The following is a 21,531-nucleotide window of genomic DNA, read 5'->3' on the forward strand; positions in this document are numbered from 1 at the left end:
TCTCTTCTCCAGGTTGAACTGCCCCAGCTCTCTCAAGCCTGTCTTTATGGAGGAGGTGGTCCAGCCATCTGAACATTGTTGTGGCCCTCCTCTGGATTTGTTGCATCAGGTCTGTGTTCTTATAGTGAGGTCTCACAAGAGCAGGAATAGAGGGACAGAATCACCTCCCCAAACCTGCTGGTCATGCTGATTTTGATGCAGCCCAGGATGTGGCTGGATTTCTGGACTAGGAGAGCACTTTGCTGGCTCTTGTTGAGCTTCTTGTCCACTAACACCCCCAAATCCTTCTCCTCAGGGTTGCTCTCAATCCTTTCTCTGCCCAACCTGTATTTTTATTTTGGATTGCCCTGACCCAGGTACAGCATCTTGCAACTGGCCTTGTTGAACTTCATGGGATTCACACAGGCCCAGGTATTGAGCCTGTCAAGGTACCTCTGGGTAGCATTCCTTCCCTCCAGTGTGTCATATGGAATCATAGAGGAGTCAGCCTATCTACACTCCTTATGAAGACAGGGTTATGCCTCACCAAAATAATATTTTTCAGGCTGGCTACCAAATTCTGCTACCCAGAAATATAAATGCTGTGTTTAGTGAAGATGAGGGGATTCTCATATCAAACATGAGTAAATCAGTAGAAAGTATTGTTTAATTTACACATGAACTTAAAAATATCAACCAGTTAGAGTGGCCCCTGAATGTATCTTTCCACAGCTCAAGTTCTGTGATGGCAAAACCCTAGATTTTCATCAAGTGCGCTAAACAAAGCATGCACAAGTGGATCTGCCAAGATTTCTTCCCTCTAACACAAGAGCCAAGTGTAAACCTAAACTTTTTCTCATCAGCGTGAAAGAACATTAATTAAAAATCCTGAGGTTAAAACACGCTGCTAAACAGACAGGAGAAACAGGAAACTACATGAGCTGGGAGAGAAAGTGTGAAATTGGATCTCAGAAAACATTACACATAAAGCCCCTTTCTTATTTTATTGTCTTTCATTGCTTGTTGCCTCTCTAGCATAGCCAAGGCATGTGCAAGGTTGCAGCTGAGCCAGACAGGCCAGCAGGGGACATGAGCATGGTCATCCCACAGCCCCATTTGGGCACCAAGGAGGACTGTGATGATAGAGCTGCTGTCTCTCGTTATGCAGCAAGGTGATGATGATGGGGAAGCCAGAGTCCAGGAAATATGAGTCTAAATGTTTGTTACCTATGCACATTTACTCCTACGCTTTTCCAGTGGTTCCACAACTGAGGGGGATGGGGACAGGCTAGGATACAGGAGATTTAAAATCCTGGAAAGATGAGCAGGATCTCATTTAGCTTGGCTCTGGCTCTGCCTGCTTTCCACCTCTGAGGCTCCAGGCAAGGGGCTCATGTCTCGTGCAGCTCTTTTCCATAGAAGACCATGTGAGTGTTGAGCCACAAAAGGGGGTGAAGGAGGAGAAGAAGTCTGTGTCTCTCCCCTTTCCTCTTGCCTTTTCACAGATAGACCAGCTATCAGACAAGTTGTGATGCTCATATTTTGGTCCAATTTGAGAAAGGGGAACTGTAAGGAGCATTTTTGCTAGTACAAAAGAAAGTACAGGGAAGACAAGAGTTCATGGGACAGCATTTTGTGTTAAGAAGTACCTTCGCGGTTGGGGAAGATACATTTCAGTAATGCATTTCATCAAGGCCATGTATTTCTTATACCTTCTTGATTGGTGTAGGTGAAAAGAAATACACAGTCCCTGATGAAATGCATTACTGAAAACATGAAACAAGGATACTAATGGGTTTTGGACAAGTTTCTGGAAACTCTAACTTTCCTCTGCAATCAACAGGGCTGGAGTTACCCAGTAGCAAGCTTAGAAAAAAACCCACCAAGTTGCTTCTCTTAATTTTGTTCAACAAGGGCTCAGGAATGTCAGAGACACTTGTTAAGGCAAGACATTACCTACAAGATTATTTAAAGATGAAGTGCAGTGAGCAAGAGGCCCTAATTCTAAACTCAGCATGTAATATATGCTTTGGACCACTGATGGACACAACGAGCCTCCTACGGCCAAGCACCAAATTTTACCTCTCTCTAACTTAGGGCTGCTGCATGCTGGAGAGATCTGCCCTGTACGTTAAAGTGGTATTTATCAGAGCATGCCAAAGTGCTTTGAGACAGCAAACATATAGCTGCTAATGTGTAGTAACTACTGTTGTATTAGCAGTGCATTGTACCAGCTGTCAGCAAAATAAAATACCTGGGATGCTATTTGGTGACTGAGAGCTGAGCTGTTCTGTTTGGCCCCTAAGAAAAACATGGGGTTTTTTTCACATCATAAACTCTACACATAAACAAACATAAAGCTACTGCTCATAAATCAGTTTTCCAAGAGCATAAAGCTACTAAACTATACACAGCCTTGAGAACTAGTCTATGGAGACAGATTGCCAAGATCAGAGCCTTAACTCTGCATGAGAGTCCACTGAAGTCACAGCCTGAAAGTGCAAAATATTAGTGGGTTTAAGCTCTTAGCACAACCCTGCTGTCAAGTCCCACAGAGGGAAAAAGTCCCAACCACCCTCATGAACCACTTTGCTTCTAAGAGAGATGGAGAAAAAGCAGAGGACAGCACAACCATTCACTCAGTTTTAACCTAGATATTAAGCTAAATGTCTCCTTAGATGTTTTAAATAGTGTTCAGAAACTCCTATTTTTGTTGCACAAGAAAGGTGACATAACACCAAATTTGTAAGACTTTGTGGAGAGCTGACAGAGCCATCAGCCCAGCCACAGAGTTAAATCCCAGCCTACCGGCAAATTTTGCCATGGACCTCAGCGGCATCCATTCAGTCCTCAGCCATTAAGCCACATATTATGGATAATAAACCTGGAAATTGTGTGAAGCTGAGATAGCCACTGGCATCACCCTAGAATATTTAAACAAAACAAGATATCAAACAAACAACAAAGGCTCCAGACATCCTGCTACACAAGCACAGCTGACCTGACTTTGAGCATGGGGTGGGCAGGTAAGGCCCTTCAGCTGGGCTGTGGATGCAGAACACTGGCAAAGAGTGGTGTAAGACAAGAGAGGGCATGTTCCGAGGGTGCATAAAGGGCAGATGTCTGGAGGTCAGCATTGTGAGACTCAAGCACCAACCTGAGACACTTCATTATTTCCTTGGTCCTGCCCAGTGAGGTGACTAGAGTTTCCCACCCTGCCTGACACAGGGAATCAGTAGGCAGTGCAGTGGCAAGGTACACTTCTCCTCCAGATCATTCTGGCAGCTCTGCTTCATACCACATTAGTTCCTGTGGGCTTATCCTGTGACATCTCATGAGGGCTCAGTGCCCAGGCTGTGGTCCCAGCACCTACCTGCATGGCCCAGCAGTGCCATTCCCCAAATCTGAGGGCAGAAGCAAGCTCCCATGTTTGCACAATGTGATGCAAAGCCTCAAACACCGGTAACCCTGGGCAGCTGGGCAGTTTTCCCTCTGCTCTTCTGGCTCCACAAGCTGCTACACTCTAAGGCCCATTGTAAGCAGGTTAATTTTGACATATACACTTTTCTTTGGTCAGTGGATTAAGAAGCCCAAGAGCAAAATCTGCTTAATTGTACTCTTTTAGAGTATTCGTTGCAGCAAAGGACCATCATTAGAGGATAATTCAGCCCCCCTCTCCTTCCTGTGATGGCTATTGAAGGAGCCAAGGGCAACATCCTAACTTCAGTGTTTTAGGTAAGTGCCCAAATTAGGTGAAATTGATCCTGACCTGATGTGATGCACTAGCAGGATTTTTTTTTTTATTGGAACTGTGAAGACTGAATATGTATCAAAATACTGCAATTGGTTATTTTGAGACAAGGGTAATGTTTTTAATTAAACATACTCATCTGAAATACATTATATGAACAGAACCAAAGGATGGTAATCAGTGTTACAGCTATGTGCTTTGGAGAAGGCAACACTCACTTCCAGGCTGAAGCCCATTTAAGCATCCTCAGGCCTCTTAGAGAAGCCAGTGAGCTCTGATGCCTTGGGAGAATGGAGGCACAGACTGTAGTTTTTAAAAACCTGAACTGATAAACATTTTAGTTTTCAAAATGTAGATGTGAAAGAGTAAAAGCAACCAAAGCACTCAGGTCCCTTTTTATTGACAGGCCTATTTTAATAGGTCGATCTACAGCATTTAACTGACAGCTTTGAATCTGTAAGAAAAAAAAAAAAGGACCTTGAAAAGATCGGGTTTACAAGTCTAAGCTGATGAGGTATAGCAGCCAGGATCATCTTACATTTTAGTGAAGTTATTTAGACAGCCCGAGCGGTTAGCCAGGCTGCAAGGAAGTCAGTAATGTAGAAAGTAACATAGAAAACACAATTTTCTCCCATTGAGAATGTGGAGTTCATGCCGTTAGTATGCAGAGCTGGATTAAATTCAAGAGCTGCTGCAGTCATATTGGCTTTGCTTCCAAACATCACAACGTTGGAAGTTTCCTTCCAACAGTCTAGCAGATGTCATGTCTAACACACATAGGCACCTCCAGATAAACAAAGTCTCACATACGATGGGCTCCAGTGCAGTGCAAATACCACCTGGATAGTCAGCTGGGTCCACCTGAGTCGAGCTCCAGAGTTCTGCTAGAGACCCATGCTGGGTCTACTGAAAAGTGTGTAACAGTAACAAAGAAGGGGAAGAATCACCAGGACAACAGGCTGTGGGAGCCAGTAGGGGTAGAGCCCTTCCCTATAAGCAAGTTCTGTCACTGCCAACGCAAAACAGTTCTCCTCCCTCCCAAAAACTCAGTTGTCTGTCAGTGCATCAATAGTGGCTTACAGACGCATGTGCAGCCAAGGAAAAAACATAAATTCCTCCTTTGTCTTGTCTCTCTCTCTCTTATTAAGGTTACCAAGCATAATGTGTTACTACATATCAGCTGAGCCTGGGTGATGGCACCAAGGACACAGGCAGTTAATAGCAAACCCAAGATAAGATACATTGACTCAAGCCTCGGTGATGGAGGCTTAAACTAATCCAGTTAACCTGGAATTTGCGGTAGGTAAAAAGCATACGTGCAAATAATTGTTGCACCTCACCTCACACACCTTAAGCTGTGACAATGCATCTGCTTAGTCTAAGCTGCTTGTTTCCATTTCTGGGTGTGTGGTGTTGGCACGACAGTGCTGAGACTCTCTTTTGAATTCAAATTCAGCATCACAGCACAAGACTGAGGTCAAAACAAGGATTAAAAAGTCAGCCAGGCCCATTAGGACAATGCAATCTCCAGTAATGTTCACTAGGGATAGTGTTGCAGAAACCTTTTCTAGCAATGCATTTCTCAGGGCCATATGTAATCAGATGATGAACTTAAGTCATATGCATACTCCAGTGAAATGACATCTACATTAGTGCCTTCCTTCTGACACAGCAAGATGTTCAAAATTGAACATAAACTGGAGGGAATTCAGATAAACAGCTCCACAAAAGACACTCCCAGATTTTGCAGTTGATGATCTCCAGAACTGCTGTATAAGCAAGAAGTCCCCACCTGTTCATGCACAAATAAGATTAAAAAAACCTCAAGCAGATGGTGACTTAATCCCCAGCTCCATCACCAACTGATGCTAGACAAAATGAGGAACACGCCTCACGCTTTAAATCTTTGCTTGTAATGGAAAAATCTTCAAAATTGTGTGTCTGTAAGGACAAAATACTGCCATTCCAAAGTACTGTACTAATTTGGTGATTTCACTCAATAAAGGGAGATATCCAACTTTAAATACTGATTACAGGCACGGGGTATTCAACAGGATCAAGCAACATCTGAACATGCAGAAATTAAGTGGAAAACTCATCCTCAATGCCTCAAATAATAGAAACAGAGATGCAAACAGCTGTCCATTCCCCCTCACCTCATGATCGCTTGAAGTGGCCTCCTCTGAAACTCATGGCTTATTTAACACACACAAAGTCAGGGTACTCTGCCTTCAGGATGGTATCATGCACTCACCACCACTCCACTGTTCATGCTAACAATAAGGATTAAAATGTAGAAAACCAACCAAAACTGCTCTTGCTATTCAAGCAGCTTTAAAAACATGCCTTATGCAAATGATGTTTCTTAAAAGAAAAGCACAAGCTTGTGTCTGCTGTCCTGGTTCCCCTTCCCTCTGCTCCTGCTGAAAGGCACAGCATGTCTACATTTAACAGCAAGTCCTACACCAGCCAGAGGAATCCTGCATGCTGGCTTTGCAGAGCAACACATCCCTTCACATCTGGGATGGGGGAGGAGGGTCAGGTTCCCCTCTCAGTTCCACAGAGGCAGCAAAAAGGAATATTTGCTTCTGTGTGTTTACAGTAGAGTAGCAGTGAATTTTCACTGCTAATAAAGGGTTTCCTGCAGCGCAGGAGCCTATGAGAAGGACCCAGAGCAAGCAAAAGCACATCACTGTCTCAAATCTGAGTCATCCCACCTTAGTTCACAGATCTGAAGTTAACCTATAGCAGACATGAAACTTTATCCTCCTAAATGAGTTTACTCCACTTCTATACTAAGGGACAATTTACCAATGGAATCTTTTCAGCAGTAGGAAATGCCAAAAGGAGTTTTTAGTCTTCAAAAACACACTCCACCACACACCCCTCCACTTGACATTGCCCTTCTGCCTGAAAGAAGGAAAAAACCCACACAGCCACATCAAGGTTATTTCAGACAGATTAAAATGTATCAAGTTCAGAATTTCTCTTACCAATGAATAGAACAGAAAAAAATCATATGGTGTTTAATAAACCCAAGTATTTTGTTCAACTTTTAGGAAATCTGAAAACCAGGGAGACAGATCTGCACCATTCTTACAGCATTCCCATCAGGAAATACACAGTAGGTTTTCTCCAACTTGCAGAAGGCAGGTCCAAATCTATCCTTTAAAGTCCCCTGAGCTGTGCCACAGGTACATACACACTCCAGACACATGCAAAGATAACAGACCAAGGGGTCACAGTAACTGAAGCACTCATGCAACTGGTCATGAGACTGCTTTGGTCAAAATAAGAGCTGGAGTTCAAACAAGCCCAGCTCACATGGTCTGAGCGGACTGGAAAGCAACCGTATGCACAGCTCAGACAGCAGAGCCAAGTGTAAAGCCTGCAGCAGCTGGATGAGAGGTCACAATGACATCTCCAGTGCCTAATGCATATGGAAAGAATCAGGTTCTTGTGAAAATCCAGGTTAACCATTCCTCTTTCAGCATAACACTGATGTCCAGGAAGTCTTCTTAGAGTGCTTGACTGTTCTGGACCCAAGGGTCTGGTATCAAAAACACTCAGACACTTAAGTATTTTCTTGGTGCTACAGGACCTCCATACCTTTAAACTGATGGGCCAAATATCTGACCTCCCAACTAGTCCTTCATGTCAAATGGTCTGCAATTTTAAAGCTAGCTTTTACATAAAGTTTAAAATACGTGTTTTTGTCCAAATCTTTAATAACTCACTGTTATTAATTTGTATTAAAGCAAATCTGAAGTAACAGTTTGACCAGTTTTATTATTTTTCCAATTGCATTAATTTTACACAGTACAAAATTCTCTTATTTAAGCAATCACATAAAACTAGCATAACAAATTTTGCCAGACAGGAAATACACCTTTTTCTAGATATTTTAAAGTATGTTGTTTTCAATAAGAGTTTAATTTGTACTTATGTTTCAGAGTTGTCATGTACATAGGAAGCTTCCAGACATCCAGATTCCAGTTCAGGATTTATTTGCATATAAAAATATATTATAATGGAAAAAAGCATTAAAGTTCTCAACTATATAAAATTACAAATATATTTGCATAAAAGCAACTTTAAATTACAATTTAAACTATATTTTAAAGCAAAATAGAGCTGTAACATTTAAGTTATCTTATTCCATCTGCTGCAACATAAAAAAAAACTGGTATCACCACAGTTAAATACTTGTAGGAGTTTACAAAGGTTATGTGCAGAAGGTGAGTATCTTGGGGAGCAAAGTTACCAGACAAGGGCAGCAGTTCTCAGGCACTGATGTCACTTATCCTTCAGAGGACACCCACAGGCAAGCACAGTGCCAAAAATTAATTTCACATACCTGAAAATAAAGAAGATATATCATTACATTCTAAATTGAATAAGATTGCATGCTGTTGACACACCAGACACCCATCTACGCCCAGGTTGCTAGACTGCCTGACAGGCCAAATTATGTCTTTTTTAAATTAATATGAAAGTTGAAATGCTAGTGTGTAAAAATATAAGGCAAGTACTGTTCTAACAAATGCCTTAGGCTTGAAAAGGTATCTGTACAAAGTTCTATGTAACCTCAAGCATACAAATACAACTCCTCAAAAATGTGATGATATAAAATATCAGATAGAAGTTGGACCTCCTCACTGTACAAATGAGGCTCTGCTAAAATCCCTAGAGATTTGTTTAGTTGGTATTGAAAAAACCACACCAAAAAACCACTAAAACACTAGATCAGGTGGTAGTTTCTGCCCTCATCTTTGACACGCCTTGCAAGGGAAAAAACCAAAATCTATATACTATAGGCAGTCCCTTAAGAGTTAGTTGCAATGTGGCTGTGTAAGATACAGCAATGTAAATATTTACTGCTTTAGGGTTTCATTGTCCTACACAAACCTTCAAAAACTCAGATTTATTTTTTTTTTTCGGAAGAGCAGTCAATTAAAACTCAGTGGGAAAGATGGAGTTCCCTCAAGCACACATCCATGACAGAAGACAAGAAACTAGAAGTATATTTTAAATAAGAGAAGTGAAACCAGGATTAAGATACAAGTAAGACAGCAAGGAAGTAGGAAGCTCATAAGGGCAGGTGTCTTGAATTAAGTCTGGGTCTTCAAGAAATACAGGGAAGGGAAAATACCTAATGAATATATGAAACTCTCAGTTCATAGTTTGAGAAGACTTTGTTTATGCTGCTATTTAGGTCTACTCCTACAATTTGTTAGTTTGGGCTCTATAGCTTAGTTGCACACAAAACAAACAAACATACCAAAACACAAAACAAACACATATTTTATGTTTACAACAGCAGAGGAAGAAGCAAAAAGACTAGGCAGAGTAACTGGCTGGCAATAGGTGGCCAGTTTTTTAGTTTGTTTTTTTTTTTTCTTTAAAAATCATAATGAAGAATCCATTACTGTGACTGGAAGATACAATTTCTAGATAGTGAGAGAAAATGTGATCTAAATTCCATTTGTGGTAAAGACAAGTACAAACAGGATTTTGACATTTAGTTTAGGTCAATAGATACAGTTATCTGACTCCTCAATTCTTTCATAAAGCAAAGTCCAGAATAGAAATGTTTTCCTCACCTATTGTTATTCCTCCTGTTATTTAGCTTTATAATGAAGGAACAAATCCCCACTTTTTAGCTGAGTTTTGAGTATTTAGGAAAGTGATGTTTACTTGATCTGTACACTGACAAGGAGTGGTGAATTACAGCTGCCTCAGAGGTGGAGACAGGGGTTCATTGCCTTGAACTGCATGCCTTGAACATTCAGGCAAAGATCTGAATTTAGGCTCTTTCACCTTCTTATACACAATGATCCATAAGACTAGTAAACTAAAATAAAACTGCACTATATAAACTATTTCTATTTTTCCCTTGGTCATTGGCTTTCATCACTCTTTCACAGTACCAACTGACATGCAACTTACTAATAAAAATCTACTTACTTGCTAGTGTTCTGTCAAGATCAGCAATGAAGTCCTCCAGTTCTTTTGTGTCTCCAAGCTTTGCTGCAAAATAAGAGCCAATACTGCTTAGACATGCTATATTTCCCTGGCTAGAAGAAACACTGGAACCACACAGTCATCCAAATCATTTTCAGTGGTATCTAACATGCTGTGGATTATTGTCAGTCAAGTTCAATAAGGTTGCTGCAATGTCCAAATACACTTAGACAACAGGGGAGACTGAATTGAAATTCTAGCTTTCATAGTTTTCCATTGGACAGAAGCAACACGAAGCAGTCCTTTGTTTAGTTTCCTTGAAAAGCAGAGGTTGAAGTGAAGAAAAAAAAGCTATATGTCAACTAATCCATGCCCTTGCTACTGTGGGCATCTTCCTCATTTAATCTATTCAGATACTGTATGCATTGCACAAACAAAACCCCAGCCAATTACCTCCCAGTCCAACTCAAATCTCAGCCTCCTAAAATCATGTCAGTATCAATGGTTTGTCCTGTCAGATCCTTTGATCTTAGTCCATACACTATGAATTTGGAACCAAACATCCAAAGTTTTCACTCCTGACACCACTGGTTCCATTCAATCTAGTTTTGCTACAAGTGGCTTCCTTATTTTTCTAATCTTCATTTCTGTGGTCTATTATAAGCTAGTTTCCAACTCTATTTCTGTCTTTCTGTCTTCTCAACAGGAACAACATCTTGACCTTTAGTGTAATTCCTTGCCAAGTATTTCCTTTCAGTTTAACTGAACTCTTTCGCTACTTCATATTAACTATTACTCGTTATTTCTTCCTAGTATCATGCTAATTGAAAAGAAAGCATTTAACTTGTTTTTTCGTGACTGGTCACTGTGGAAAAGACATGAAAGCGTGAAAGGCTATTCAACATTCATATGAGAAGACTAGTTGTAATGAAAGCACCATGTAGTACATACATATGTGTTCATTTATTGATATGTCTGCTCTAGAGTTAATCCAAGTTAATCTGAATGAAACACTGTCACGGGAAGTTACATCAACTGCAAGACAGAAGCCACTTTGAAACAGCATAGCTTCAAAGGAGGCTTGTATCAGCAGTGCAAAGGTCTATATGGATCTGGGTAATTTTGTTAACTTAAATAGCAGCATAGGGCTTCAGAGGAGTCCCTCTACCCCTGCATTCAGTCTAAGTGTTTTTATAGCAGGTGGGACACAAGCTACTTAGTTGCTTCAGTAAAGAAGTAACACAAGTTAATAATATAACTGTTATGTAAGTTTTACAATTAATCCTTATCAGGTAGAAAACCGTAATTTTCTTTAGCTCAGTGTTTCAAAACCAAAAAAGAGTTGCCAGGTCACCTGCAAAGAAGTGCAGATACAGCAACCTACTGCCACTTAGAATCCAGACAATAATACCTGGATCTGAGATGTGTTCAACAGTAATCCTTAGTTTTATTATCATTAAAAAAAAAAATAAAGTCCGTGTAAGCATGAATCCTGGCTCACAGAAAGAAGTTGAGGAAGAAAATGCCAATGGTTAAAAATAAGCATACCTTTACATGGCGTTACAGATGGAGATGGCAAGCTTGGAGTAGATGCAGTTGGAGAGTTGAGTTTTTCATCACTGAGACTGAAACTATTTCTGTAGAGTGAATCTGCACCTGTTAAAAAGTAACATTATAAAGCAAATTTAACATCTGCAATTTTGCAACATAATTGAAATCAGAAGTGGGGCCTTTCCTATATGGTCTATTGAACTGAAATCTACAGACTTCAAAATTAGAGGAATAAATAAATAAATTCTGTATTGTTGAAGGCTGTTGTTCCCACTCCTACTGTTAAAAAGCAAGCAGTTCTAGGCTCTGTCCTCACCCCCAGTATGTAAAGTGTTAGCTTTCCCTGAAGTCAGCATCATTTGAAAAATATCATAGGAATGACAATTATCCCACATCAGCTAAATTAGACCTGGTAGGATCCATTTAACTCACAATATCCTAGGAAATTTTGTTACCTAAACTTTGCAAAAGTTATATAAAAAAGCTGAATAGAGAGCTCCAGGAAAAGGACAGCCTCCCAGAATGGAGAATATATTTAGTGTTGCTCTCAAAGTAAATGCACCCATTTCTCCATACATTACTCTGCTGCTTTAGATCTACAGCCTCTTTTCATTTTCTTTTATTCTGTGACTCTCTGGAGTTCATGAAGCAGTACATCAGTACACAAGATATTCTGCAATCTTATTTAAAGTCATCTTTCAAAGAAAGATTTATATGCCCTGGAAAGCAACAGGAAAAGTTCCAATATCATTTTGATGTTCTTGTATTTTAGACAAGGCCTTAAGTTTCAAAAGTATCAAAAAGTATCTTTACCTTGTCTTTTTTCATATAACCAGTTCCATGATGCATAGTGCACACAAAGTATTAGTCATGGCTCCACTGGAAGGAGGAATTGTCATTGTGCTAGAGACGCTAAAGCTGCTAGTTCTGTAGTTTTAAGCCAGTGGTCTGAAAACTGTAGTTGTATAAAAAGAAACCATTGTAACACGAACATGTCAGTGGTCTCTATTTATTTGGTACATTTCCTACGACATAAATTATGTCTTATTACATGGGGTGGTAACTACCACTGCTTACCATTGAGGCAATTCCGCCTCCCTGCAGCACATGCAGCATTTGTCTATGGAGCCTAGAAGGTGGTCGCACTGCAGCATTAAGTCCATTCAAGGAAGAACTGTCACACTTCCTTGGATACCTGTCCTATACCAGGAGATGACTACCTCAGTTAAATTAAGGATGTCTTGCTGAAATAGCAAAAGGGAGCAGGACCACAGCTTGCCTTGCCAAAATCTGAACATCTACACCTCCACTGAACATTGCCATGATGTTTCCAGGTATCAAACAACAAGACCATCCTCTTGCAGACTACTCCTTCACTGCAAGTTCCACCATCTTTGGGAAGAAGAGTGTGTGTCCATACCCCACACCTCCTCTAGCCTGCTGTCCCCACCAGCACAAGACCACCTTCCACAGGAGCATACAGTTACAGTGACAAATCAGACCAGACGACTGCACCCACGAAGCCTGTCAGATCTCTCCTCAGCCGCAAGCTGATTTGTTTCTTCTGTGCTGGCTTCCAAGCCTACCTATGTTACAACATATGCTGAAAATGCCTTTGTGAAAAGCTTCAACCTGGAACACTTCCCTCCTTCACATGCATTTTGGTCCACCATTGTACTGTATCTTTCAGTTTGCTCTGCAATCAGCTCTGACCGTGTTCTGGCAAACACACATGCTACCCACAGCACCATGCAAACATGAGTGATGATGTGACTGACATCTGTTGCCTGGGACCACTGCCACCAAATCAGCCACCAGTTGGTATTTCTTGTTTATAAAGAAAAGTGTGTTTCTTCATGCAATCTTTTAATTGTAATTTCTTTATCTTCACTCTTAAGAAGTGCCTGTTCTCTCCAAATTTGAGTAGATCCAAACCAATCTACTTGAAACTTCAGATACAAGAAAGATTCGATGAATACAGCAGAATTGAGATAACTTTAGTTAGAAAAAAATGGGAAAAGGAAGCCATTTTAAAAGTGGCTCCTAAAAACAAAAAATAACTTAAGGGGTAAAAAAAAAAAATAATCTAACACTGCTCTGCAATGATGAGTGTCACCAGTCCTGTACTATTATGCAGCATGAACCCTGTACACTAAGTGTTACTTTCTCTCCATTAAAGGTATTCCCTCCTGAAATCAGCTTACAGATTTCCTACTAAAACTACACTTCTTTTCAGCCAAGATGCAAGCCCAAGTGACCAAGAAACATAGAATCAAAAATTCTAGCTGTTCAGGACAAAACCCCCACCATCACCAAAAAGCCAAGTAACTTGTAATAAACAGCTCCTCACACAAACAGTGCTGTAGCCAAGACTGTAACTCACTGAAACACTGACAAAACAGACCAAAGATAAAACACCCTCCAGGTTATGTATTTGAAAAAAGGAGAACAAAAACTTGCAAATTATTTCATATTTCAAAGGTTTTACAGCTCATTGAATTAATAAAAAATAATCCAGAGAACAAAGACTACAAAACTGAGCATACTTTTAATGTGGAGTTTATGCTACTAGAATCCAGACACCAAATGTAGTGATGCTAGGGATTTATATTGCAAATCAATCCTTCTCACACACAAAATCCAAAGCCACAGTCGTTCTTATCTAGAACTGGAATAAAAGCTTCTTTCTGTGAATGTTTGTGAGGGCAACTCATATTGCAAAAGCCTTAGTAAGCCATTAAAATTGGCCACAAACTATTCACACAATTCTTTCTTTATATCCATGTACACATCCAACCTAGCAGTGACCTCTGACACGTTTTGTGGTTTTCTCTCCATGTTCCTTCTCTAAGTAGTTCAAAGTACTCACTGCTCACTTTGCAATGTATGGACACCAGAAAATGTTATTTCATACTGGCTTCCACAAACATCGTGCTGGGAAATATTTACAACTGGGCAAAGATAAAACAAAACAGAACTGTTGCTTTAAATACCTGAATGTTTTTCTTCGAGTTTCAAAAGGTAAAATATTTTCACAGAACAGTGTTATCTTCTGATGGACTATTGAAATTTTCCTGAAACTTTCTCAAAGCAAAAACATACTTGAGCTACTAGCTGTGGCTTACACACAGCACCAAGCACCCAAAGTTCTGGTGGTACAAGGAGGAATGCATTGACTCCACAATCAAGGTCACTATAACTGCTGAAAACAATGTACTGTTAAAAAAATACTTGGGACATCCATTGCAGAAAAATATCTGGTTTGGCAAAGAGTGGCTGTAGAGCTGAAAGCTCTGGGAAAAGGACACTTCAGTCCTTGCCCTCTACCAGCTGCCATGGCCAAGATTTGCTCATTCACCTCCAATAATGGCCCTTGGAAGGGTTCCACTGCTACACAAATACAACATCCTCTGCAACCCAGTAAACAGAGGCTAATGCCAAGGATCTCATTGCTGCTGTCTTTCCTCATCCAGCTCCTTCTCTCCCACTGCAAGTTTATCATTCACTACTTATTTTTCACTTTGCACTTTGATTCTAGTCCCTGTGCATATATATAAACTATGCCCCTTCCACTGTTTTAAAAAACACTCAAATTGTCTCTTTAAAAAAAGGCCTTAAAATCTGAGAGTTAAGTTACTGAGTTCATTTACATCAGTCATACTAAGCCAATAGCTACAAAATTAGGGGGTAGGAATAAATATGGCTGTATTTTACTTTGGCAGAGTACTCTGTAGTTAGTATTGACCTTTCCTGTTCCAATATACGGTTAAACCACAAAAAAAGAAAAACAGGGCAACACCATGTAAATATAGAATGTCCTCATGAAATGAGCAATTGATTGGTTCTGGGCAGTAATTAACTGAAGGAGGAAAACATCAAACTTTTCATTTCAATTGGAAAAGTTCAGCTGTATAACTTCTTTAATATTATGCTCTTTCTAGTACCATAGTTCAAGATAATTTTAAAGAGCATTGGAAGTAAAACTTTTACTGCAGTTTTCAATGGGAAAGTTTTAGAGGAGAATAATAAAGCACAACCCTAAAGCTTTCAGAGAGGAGCTTTAAAATTCCACTCAAGTGTCTGCAAACTATGAATTTATTATAAAATAGTAGCACAGAATTTAATGAATAGACTGCAAAACTAATTCCTAGTTAGAACATAGCCTACTTGCTAATAAAATAAGAGAAAATCAGGAAACTGTAATGCCACCAGTAGAAGTGAGAAATATTCATGATACAAAGAACTTGTTCTACAACACATATGTTGCAGCCCTCAAGGATAGTGTTTGTTTTTATCTAATCACAGTTACAGCTGGCTGCATTGTTTATTTTTGTGGGGTTTTTGCCTAGCTAATGAACATCTGGTCCCAGACTGACAAAAACACCTTTTCACTATCGACACATCTAAGCTTCATTACTTAAAAGATTTCAAATCACATACTTACAAGAAAGTGATCTAGGAAGCCAGAAATTCAGATCATGATATACACAAAACATATTTTCTCATTATATACAAAGTTTACCTTTCCAATTCCCTGCCACGCTTACACTCTACAAGGCTGCGTTTCCAACTCCAACCTTCCCCCTTACTAATCTTCCTTTCTAATGAGTAAGAGCAACAGAAATGCTAGAGTGGTAAGAAAAAAGCACATTTCTCAGTATACTGAAATACCTAGAGAGAAGGCTATGCATCTGAAACTTCTGATTTTTCTTCCCCTTGGACATATCAGTAATTCAACAGTTTCTTAATTTAATAATTTCTCAGATCATTTAATAAAAGGTTATTTCTCCATAAGAGTCTCACTTCATTTCTTTCATTATAAATACTGCCTTCTTGTTTGAGACAGGCCATTGGAAGTTCACAGACACAATCTACCTCCTCCTAAGGTTCCTTCTTCATTATACTGGGATTTGCTACAAAGACCAAAGCCCCATCTACTTCTACATCCTGTCTTTCACAGTAACTCATAGCAGATGCCTATAGAAGAGCTTAAGAGTGGTGCAGTCACACGCTGATAATTTCAAGATAAGCTCTACCAAATTCTTGTAGAGCACATATTAGTATCTTTTCTGAGACAGCAGTAGCATCAGCCTAAGCAGACCACAATGGCCCCATCCCTCCTGCTGTGATTTTATCTAGTTATTTTTGAGTATGTGAACTTTTAATATCCATGATACCTTAAGGCAATATATTTTACAGTTTATCTGTTCACCACGAAAGAAATAACACCCTTTTTTTTTTAAACATGTTAATTTAATTTTATTTCCTCATACTGGTGAGGTAGCAGTCACTTAGGATTTTCCAGAAGACTAGTTTGTCCCCACCCAAGGGATCTCTTCTTTAGCCTGACTGTCCCAGTCTATTTAATCATTCAAAAACTATTTTATGTCTTCATTCATTTCTGTTGCCTTTTTCTTTACCTTCTTTACATCCACATATTACAAGATTGCCAACGTAAATAGGCTTTTCAGGGTGAGTGCTTCAGCTCTAGATAACATAGGCATTAGTACAAGCAGATGGAGACATCCATGGCGTGTAATCACAAATCCTTGCACTACACCAGGCACTCAGTGTTAACAGATCTTGTTCAACCCCTTAATAAACTTGCACCTACTTGATTTTTAAATTATAAAATTAAGAGCTCTAGATGCACTCAGGACTTCTTTGTTGTGCTCAAAAGCCAGGGAGTATGGCTTAGAAAACATTTACACAGTTCTGAAAGTAACTATGAAGGAACACTGCAGGCTGTATGAGTGCAAAAATTGAATTGGTGCATTTATTTTTCAATGCTTTTAACAGAGAGGCTGGAAGATGAACCTTTATCAAGCAAACACAGAGCTACAAGTGTGAAACATTTCTGAGAGCACAAAAACAGACTGATTTAGCTTTTCAGTGTTATTGTAACTTTGGCACAAGAAATACTGAAGTGTTTCCCTTCTCAACCTCTCATAAAGTCCAACTTTCCATTCATTATCCTAAGCCTAAATTTGGAAAACTGTCCTGACATTGCCACATACTGAGCTAGCACAATGCACTGACTGACATGCAATTTAGACAGGCAAGCCAGCACTCTTCTTCCCAAGCTTATCCTGACATAAGAAGAAAATGCTACCTGTAAGAGTGCATCAATATAGCTGCATCTACGGTAGTGGCTTTTGCCACAACAGCACACTCTAGCACAAATCTAGCACAATCAACATAGGCTGTAAATAGCAAAGAGTTATAAAGTGTTCCTCAACTTAGAAGTTCCAGCATGATTAATAACCTAAAGTATGAAGCTGCTATACTTCCATTCATTTGAATACATCACGTTGAAACATAGCCAGTACTCACAGTCCAGCAACTCAAGAATGCTGGAGTAACTCCTCAGTTGCATCAAGATTTCCAGCACTGACCCAATCAGCTGTTGTGGTTAATGTAATACTTGTAGGCCAAGATCATCACGGACATCTGCACACACAAGCCTTTCTGATACTGTAAGGTCTTGAGTCCATTCTGGTACGTACAATATTTAACCACAGCCAAGCCAGACCTCATCCAAAGATCATTTAGTCAAATAACAGGACAAGATGCAGGAGAACAAAGTACTCTCATACCCATTTTCCACAGTAGAGTCTTCAAAATCATACTTTTTCTTAAGAGCCTGAAATATGTAATGTAAGAATTTAAATTAGTATTTTTGGAGCTACCTTCTCAAGAGATTTTAAGGATAAAAGCAATATTTGAAGGATTAACTACATTGATAGAGATCTTTTGTTAATTTTTCTGTTAAATTAAATGGGCTCATCCTCGGGACAGAAACCCCAGGAGAGAGAAGGTTTACCTTACCCTACTGTGCAGTATTGTTCAATCACTTGACATCTATTACTAGCTTCTCATAAAGTTGAATTTAAGGCTGATTCAGGGGCACTGAAACAAACAGTTGCAACAGTTTAAAAAGTGTTTCCTCCCCTTACAGTTCCATCCCTGACTGAAAAGATAGCACTGCAGGAGTGGCCAAAAGATACATACACCTAACCTTCAGCCACACCACATCAGTTAGGAGGATTAAACAACAAACAACAGATAGTACTAAAACACAATAGTCTGAACTGTTCTATACATATATGACAAAGTGTACTTGCAATAGTCTTGGCACTGGATAAGATTTTGCAAAGACGAAGTCTTCATAAACAAAAAGATCATTCAAACTATCTGCAGATAATATGGTTAGAATTTCTTTTGCATTGCTACATATTCATATTATCAGAACTTGCTCTTTTGGCCCAGTTTCTCCTTGATCCTGCAGTGCCGTTTAACCTAAGCATGACCATGGGAAGAGCAAGGTCATGAATTTAGAAAAAGCCAGGGTAAGCAGGAAACTTTCTGCATCTATTCTTAAAATAGGTGTAGCTGAATTACATCAGACACTGGACCCTAATTTATAAAAGGCACTTCTCATAAACCTGCAATTCCTCTCTAATACTACTCTAACTTCGAAACAGAAGTTGTTTTCACTGAATGACGCCTTTAGGAACGGGGAGAGCTAGCTATTTTTTTGTTTCCCTTCCCTTAAACATATCCTCATACACTCCTGGTGTACCCTCATGATCCCATATATGCCAGTGTCCAGAAGACAGTCATTTTGATTTCTCCAGAGCCACCTTTTACATGATACATCACCAAGGGAGGAACTCAAGCACAGATGGAATTCGAAAACTTGACAAGTTCCTCATACAAGATCTTTGAGGATTTTGTACAGAGTCATTAAATCCTGTCTATCCTACTAACCCATTAATCTTTTCAGCCTAAATCAGTGCAGATTTGTGACACAGACTTTTATTTTTCAGAACTTCCTGAAGATCTGGTCTGCCCACTTACACAAGCATGCTGTTTTCTCACCAGGCCTTCTGCCCAGACAGAGAACACCGTCATTTTCCTCCAAAGATCTTTCTTGTCAATTCTAACAGAGCAATTTTAAACAGTTTTTGAGGTTGAAGTTTTCTGAACTATAGCAGACATGCTAAGTAACTGCAGATAGTTTTATCCATGCAAAAAGTTCTTGATATTGGGTTGAGGGGTTTTTTGTGGGTTTTTGAGGGTTCTAAACAGTGGAGTATTTCACTCTATCATTATAAGTGTCTAAATTATCATGAGATACAATAAGTGTATGTGAGAGGTTAATATATAACAACATGGAAGACTGCACAAGAAATAGTAACACTGGGGTTGTACTGCTGAAGTTAACAGACTTAGAACACAGCTCATATAACTTCAGTTCAGATCTCATCATACACACCCCCAGCCATCCAAGACACAAGTGTTCAGACTAAATTGGGCATACGTTTCCAAATCTTCGTTGTAGGGAAAGAAATACTAACAAGGAGTGATTTGTCCACTACAGCATGAAAAGCAGAACACCACCTTGATCCCCGTACTACAGAAAAGACCCAAAGGCACTGCAAGGCAAGACATCCATGTTCAGGGCAAGTAAAACATTACCCATCAGTGAAATAAATCATATCCATGCCGATGAAATAAAGGGCTCCGATAACCTGGAGAAGCTATGCTTTCATAGCTTAAAGTACTAGGAAGATAGTATTAGTGTTTTAGCGCTAAGTCAACAGAACTGGACTCTTAAGTCCCTGAACTGATAGAGGCAGAATAGAAATAAAAGGAGCAGGCTTATTATAAATAGCTGCTAAATAGATAAGTTTCATAAAGCTTCCTAGGAGCTAAAAAACCTGGCTATTGTTCACTGTTAGCAGAACTTATTTCTGGCAAAGTAACCTACTGTTCCCAAAGAGAACAGCAGTTTCCATCCAGATTCACTGTCTGGAACAGAAAAGATGTTTTCTCTCCCTGATTATTAAAAACAGTAAGAAGGGTTGAACGTTTCTCTAATTTAACTAGAGACAATTTAGTTCCAATTCTATATTTTCTTGCTCAAAGCAGCTCTACACCCTCCCTGTTCCATTTTCTGCACACACCATTCATATATACATCTACTGTACTTGGGCACAATGTAACTTAAAATTAGCACCTCTGAAACAGTGATAACGCTATTCCATCCTATTCCATCCAGTTGGATGGATAGATCCAGCTAACGAGAAATCTGGATGTGTTTCCACCTGTTGTAAAAAGCACACTTTAGTTCACTCTCTTTCAACAGACACTTTTGGCTACCGAGAAACAATACACGGTCCCTGCGAACCTAAGATATCTTTTACTCCAGACGCCGGGACACCCGGTGTCCCGCAGTCGGCTGGCAGCACGACCTTCTCCCGTAGAGCGCTTTTTTGCGCTCATCTGCCCTGCATGTGGCTCCCCTCCAGCCACTCTACCCTCTATTCAACACCGCAGAGTAAAACCAGCAGGGTCAGACTTCTCATCCCTGCGACTTCTTACCCAAAACGCTAACGAAAGGCATTGTTTTTAAAGAAACAGACGGGTTTCTCCCTCCCAGATCCCTGCCTCTCTCAAGGAGGGCGACGTGTTGGTTTAACACCCGCTTTGGAGCGTCGCTTCCCGCCCACCCCCCACCCTCGGGACAGGCACAGCCGGCACGGACGGACCGACGGACACTCACTCTCGGAGTCGCTGAGGCCGCTGCCGTCGCTGACGCTGGCGCTGCTCCGCCGCTTCATGCGCTCCAGGTGGTCGCCGTAGTAGAAGCGGCGCCGGCCGGCGGGGCAGGAGAACTCGGCTAGCACCGCGTCGAACTCGCCCAGCGCCTCCGCCAGGCCCCCGCCGCCGTCCGCCCCCGGCCCTGCCGGGCGGCAGCAGCGCCGTCAGACCGGGATGGGCGCTGCCCCACCACGACCCCCCCATTCCCCCCCCGCCCGCCCCGGCGGAGGGAAAGGAAAGGGAGGGAAGGGAGGAAGGGAGGAAGGAAGGAAGGAAGGAAGGAAGGGGTCCCACCCGCCCCCTCGTCCCGCTGCTCCCACCTTGCCCCGCCGGCCGCTGGGCTGCAGGAGACTTCATGGCGGCGGCGGGCGGAGATACCCCAGCGCCGCTACCGCCTCCCGCCGCCAGCATGAGCCGCCTGGCTCCGCCGGCCCTCTCTTATAGCCCGGCCGGGCCGGGCCGTGGCGGAGCGGCGGGCGGGGGGCGGTGCCGCGGGCGGTGCAGGTGTGCCGTGCGGGGCCGGGGGCAGCGGCACGCCCGGGGCTCGGCCAGGGTGTCTGGGCAGCTGGAGCCCGGCTAGCGACGCAGTCACCGCCGGGAGGTGTCGCTTCTTGTCCTGCGCCCGCCGCCCCGGCAGCGGGATGGGGGCTCCTCCGGGGTGACGCCGGTGCGCTAACTTC

The 21,531-nt window shown here is 41.1% G+C and overlaps 1 protein-coding gene across 1 annotated transcript; it reads right to left on the reverse strand.

The window, feature by feature from the left end:
- Window positions 1-7,499: 7,499 nt before the first annotated feature.
- RGCC (regulator of cell cycle) lies at window positions 7,500-21,309 on the reverse strand. The gene is made up of 5 exons (XM_027649797.1): window positions 21,172-21,309; window positions 20,814-20,993; window positions 11,243-11,350; window positions 9,698-9,760; window positions 7,500-8,087 (listed from the first exon to the last, which is right to left on the reverse strand). Exons 1-5 carry the CDS (start codon window positions 21,260-21,262, stop codon window positions 8,080-8,082), a joined length of 450 nt encoding a protein of 149 aa, XP_027505598.1. The 5' UTR covers window positions 21,263-21,309; the 3' UTR covers window positions 7,500-8,079.
- Window positions 21,310-21,531: the final 222 nt, after the last annotated feature.

The sequence above is a fragment of the Corapipo altera genome, unplaced genomic scaffold, assembly GCF_003945725.1.
Source record: "Corapipo altera isolate COAL_440 unplaced genomic scaffold, ASM394572v1 0, whole genome shotgun sequence".
NCBI lineage: Eukaryota > Metazoa > Chordata > Aves > Passeriformes > Pipridae > Corapipo > Corapipo altera.

Excerpts from the sequence above, each read along its gene's own strand:
- RGCC (XM_027649797.1), bottom strand. The coding sequence starts at position 21,262 with ATGCTGGCGGCGGGAGGCGGTAGCGGCGCTGGGGTATCTCCGCCCGCC. Across the intron at positions 20,994-21,171 it reads CCAGCGGCCGGCGGGGCAAG|GGCCGGGGGCGGACGGCGGC; the intron begins GTGGGAGCAGCG and ends GCCGCCCGGCAG. Across the intron at positions 9,761-11,242 it reads ATCTGTAACGCCATGTAAAG|CAAAGCTTGGAGACACAAAA; the intron begins GTATGCTTATTT and ends CTTATTTTGCAG.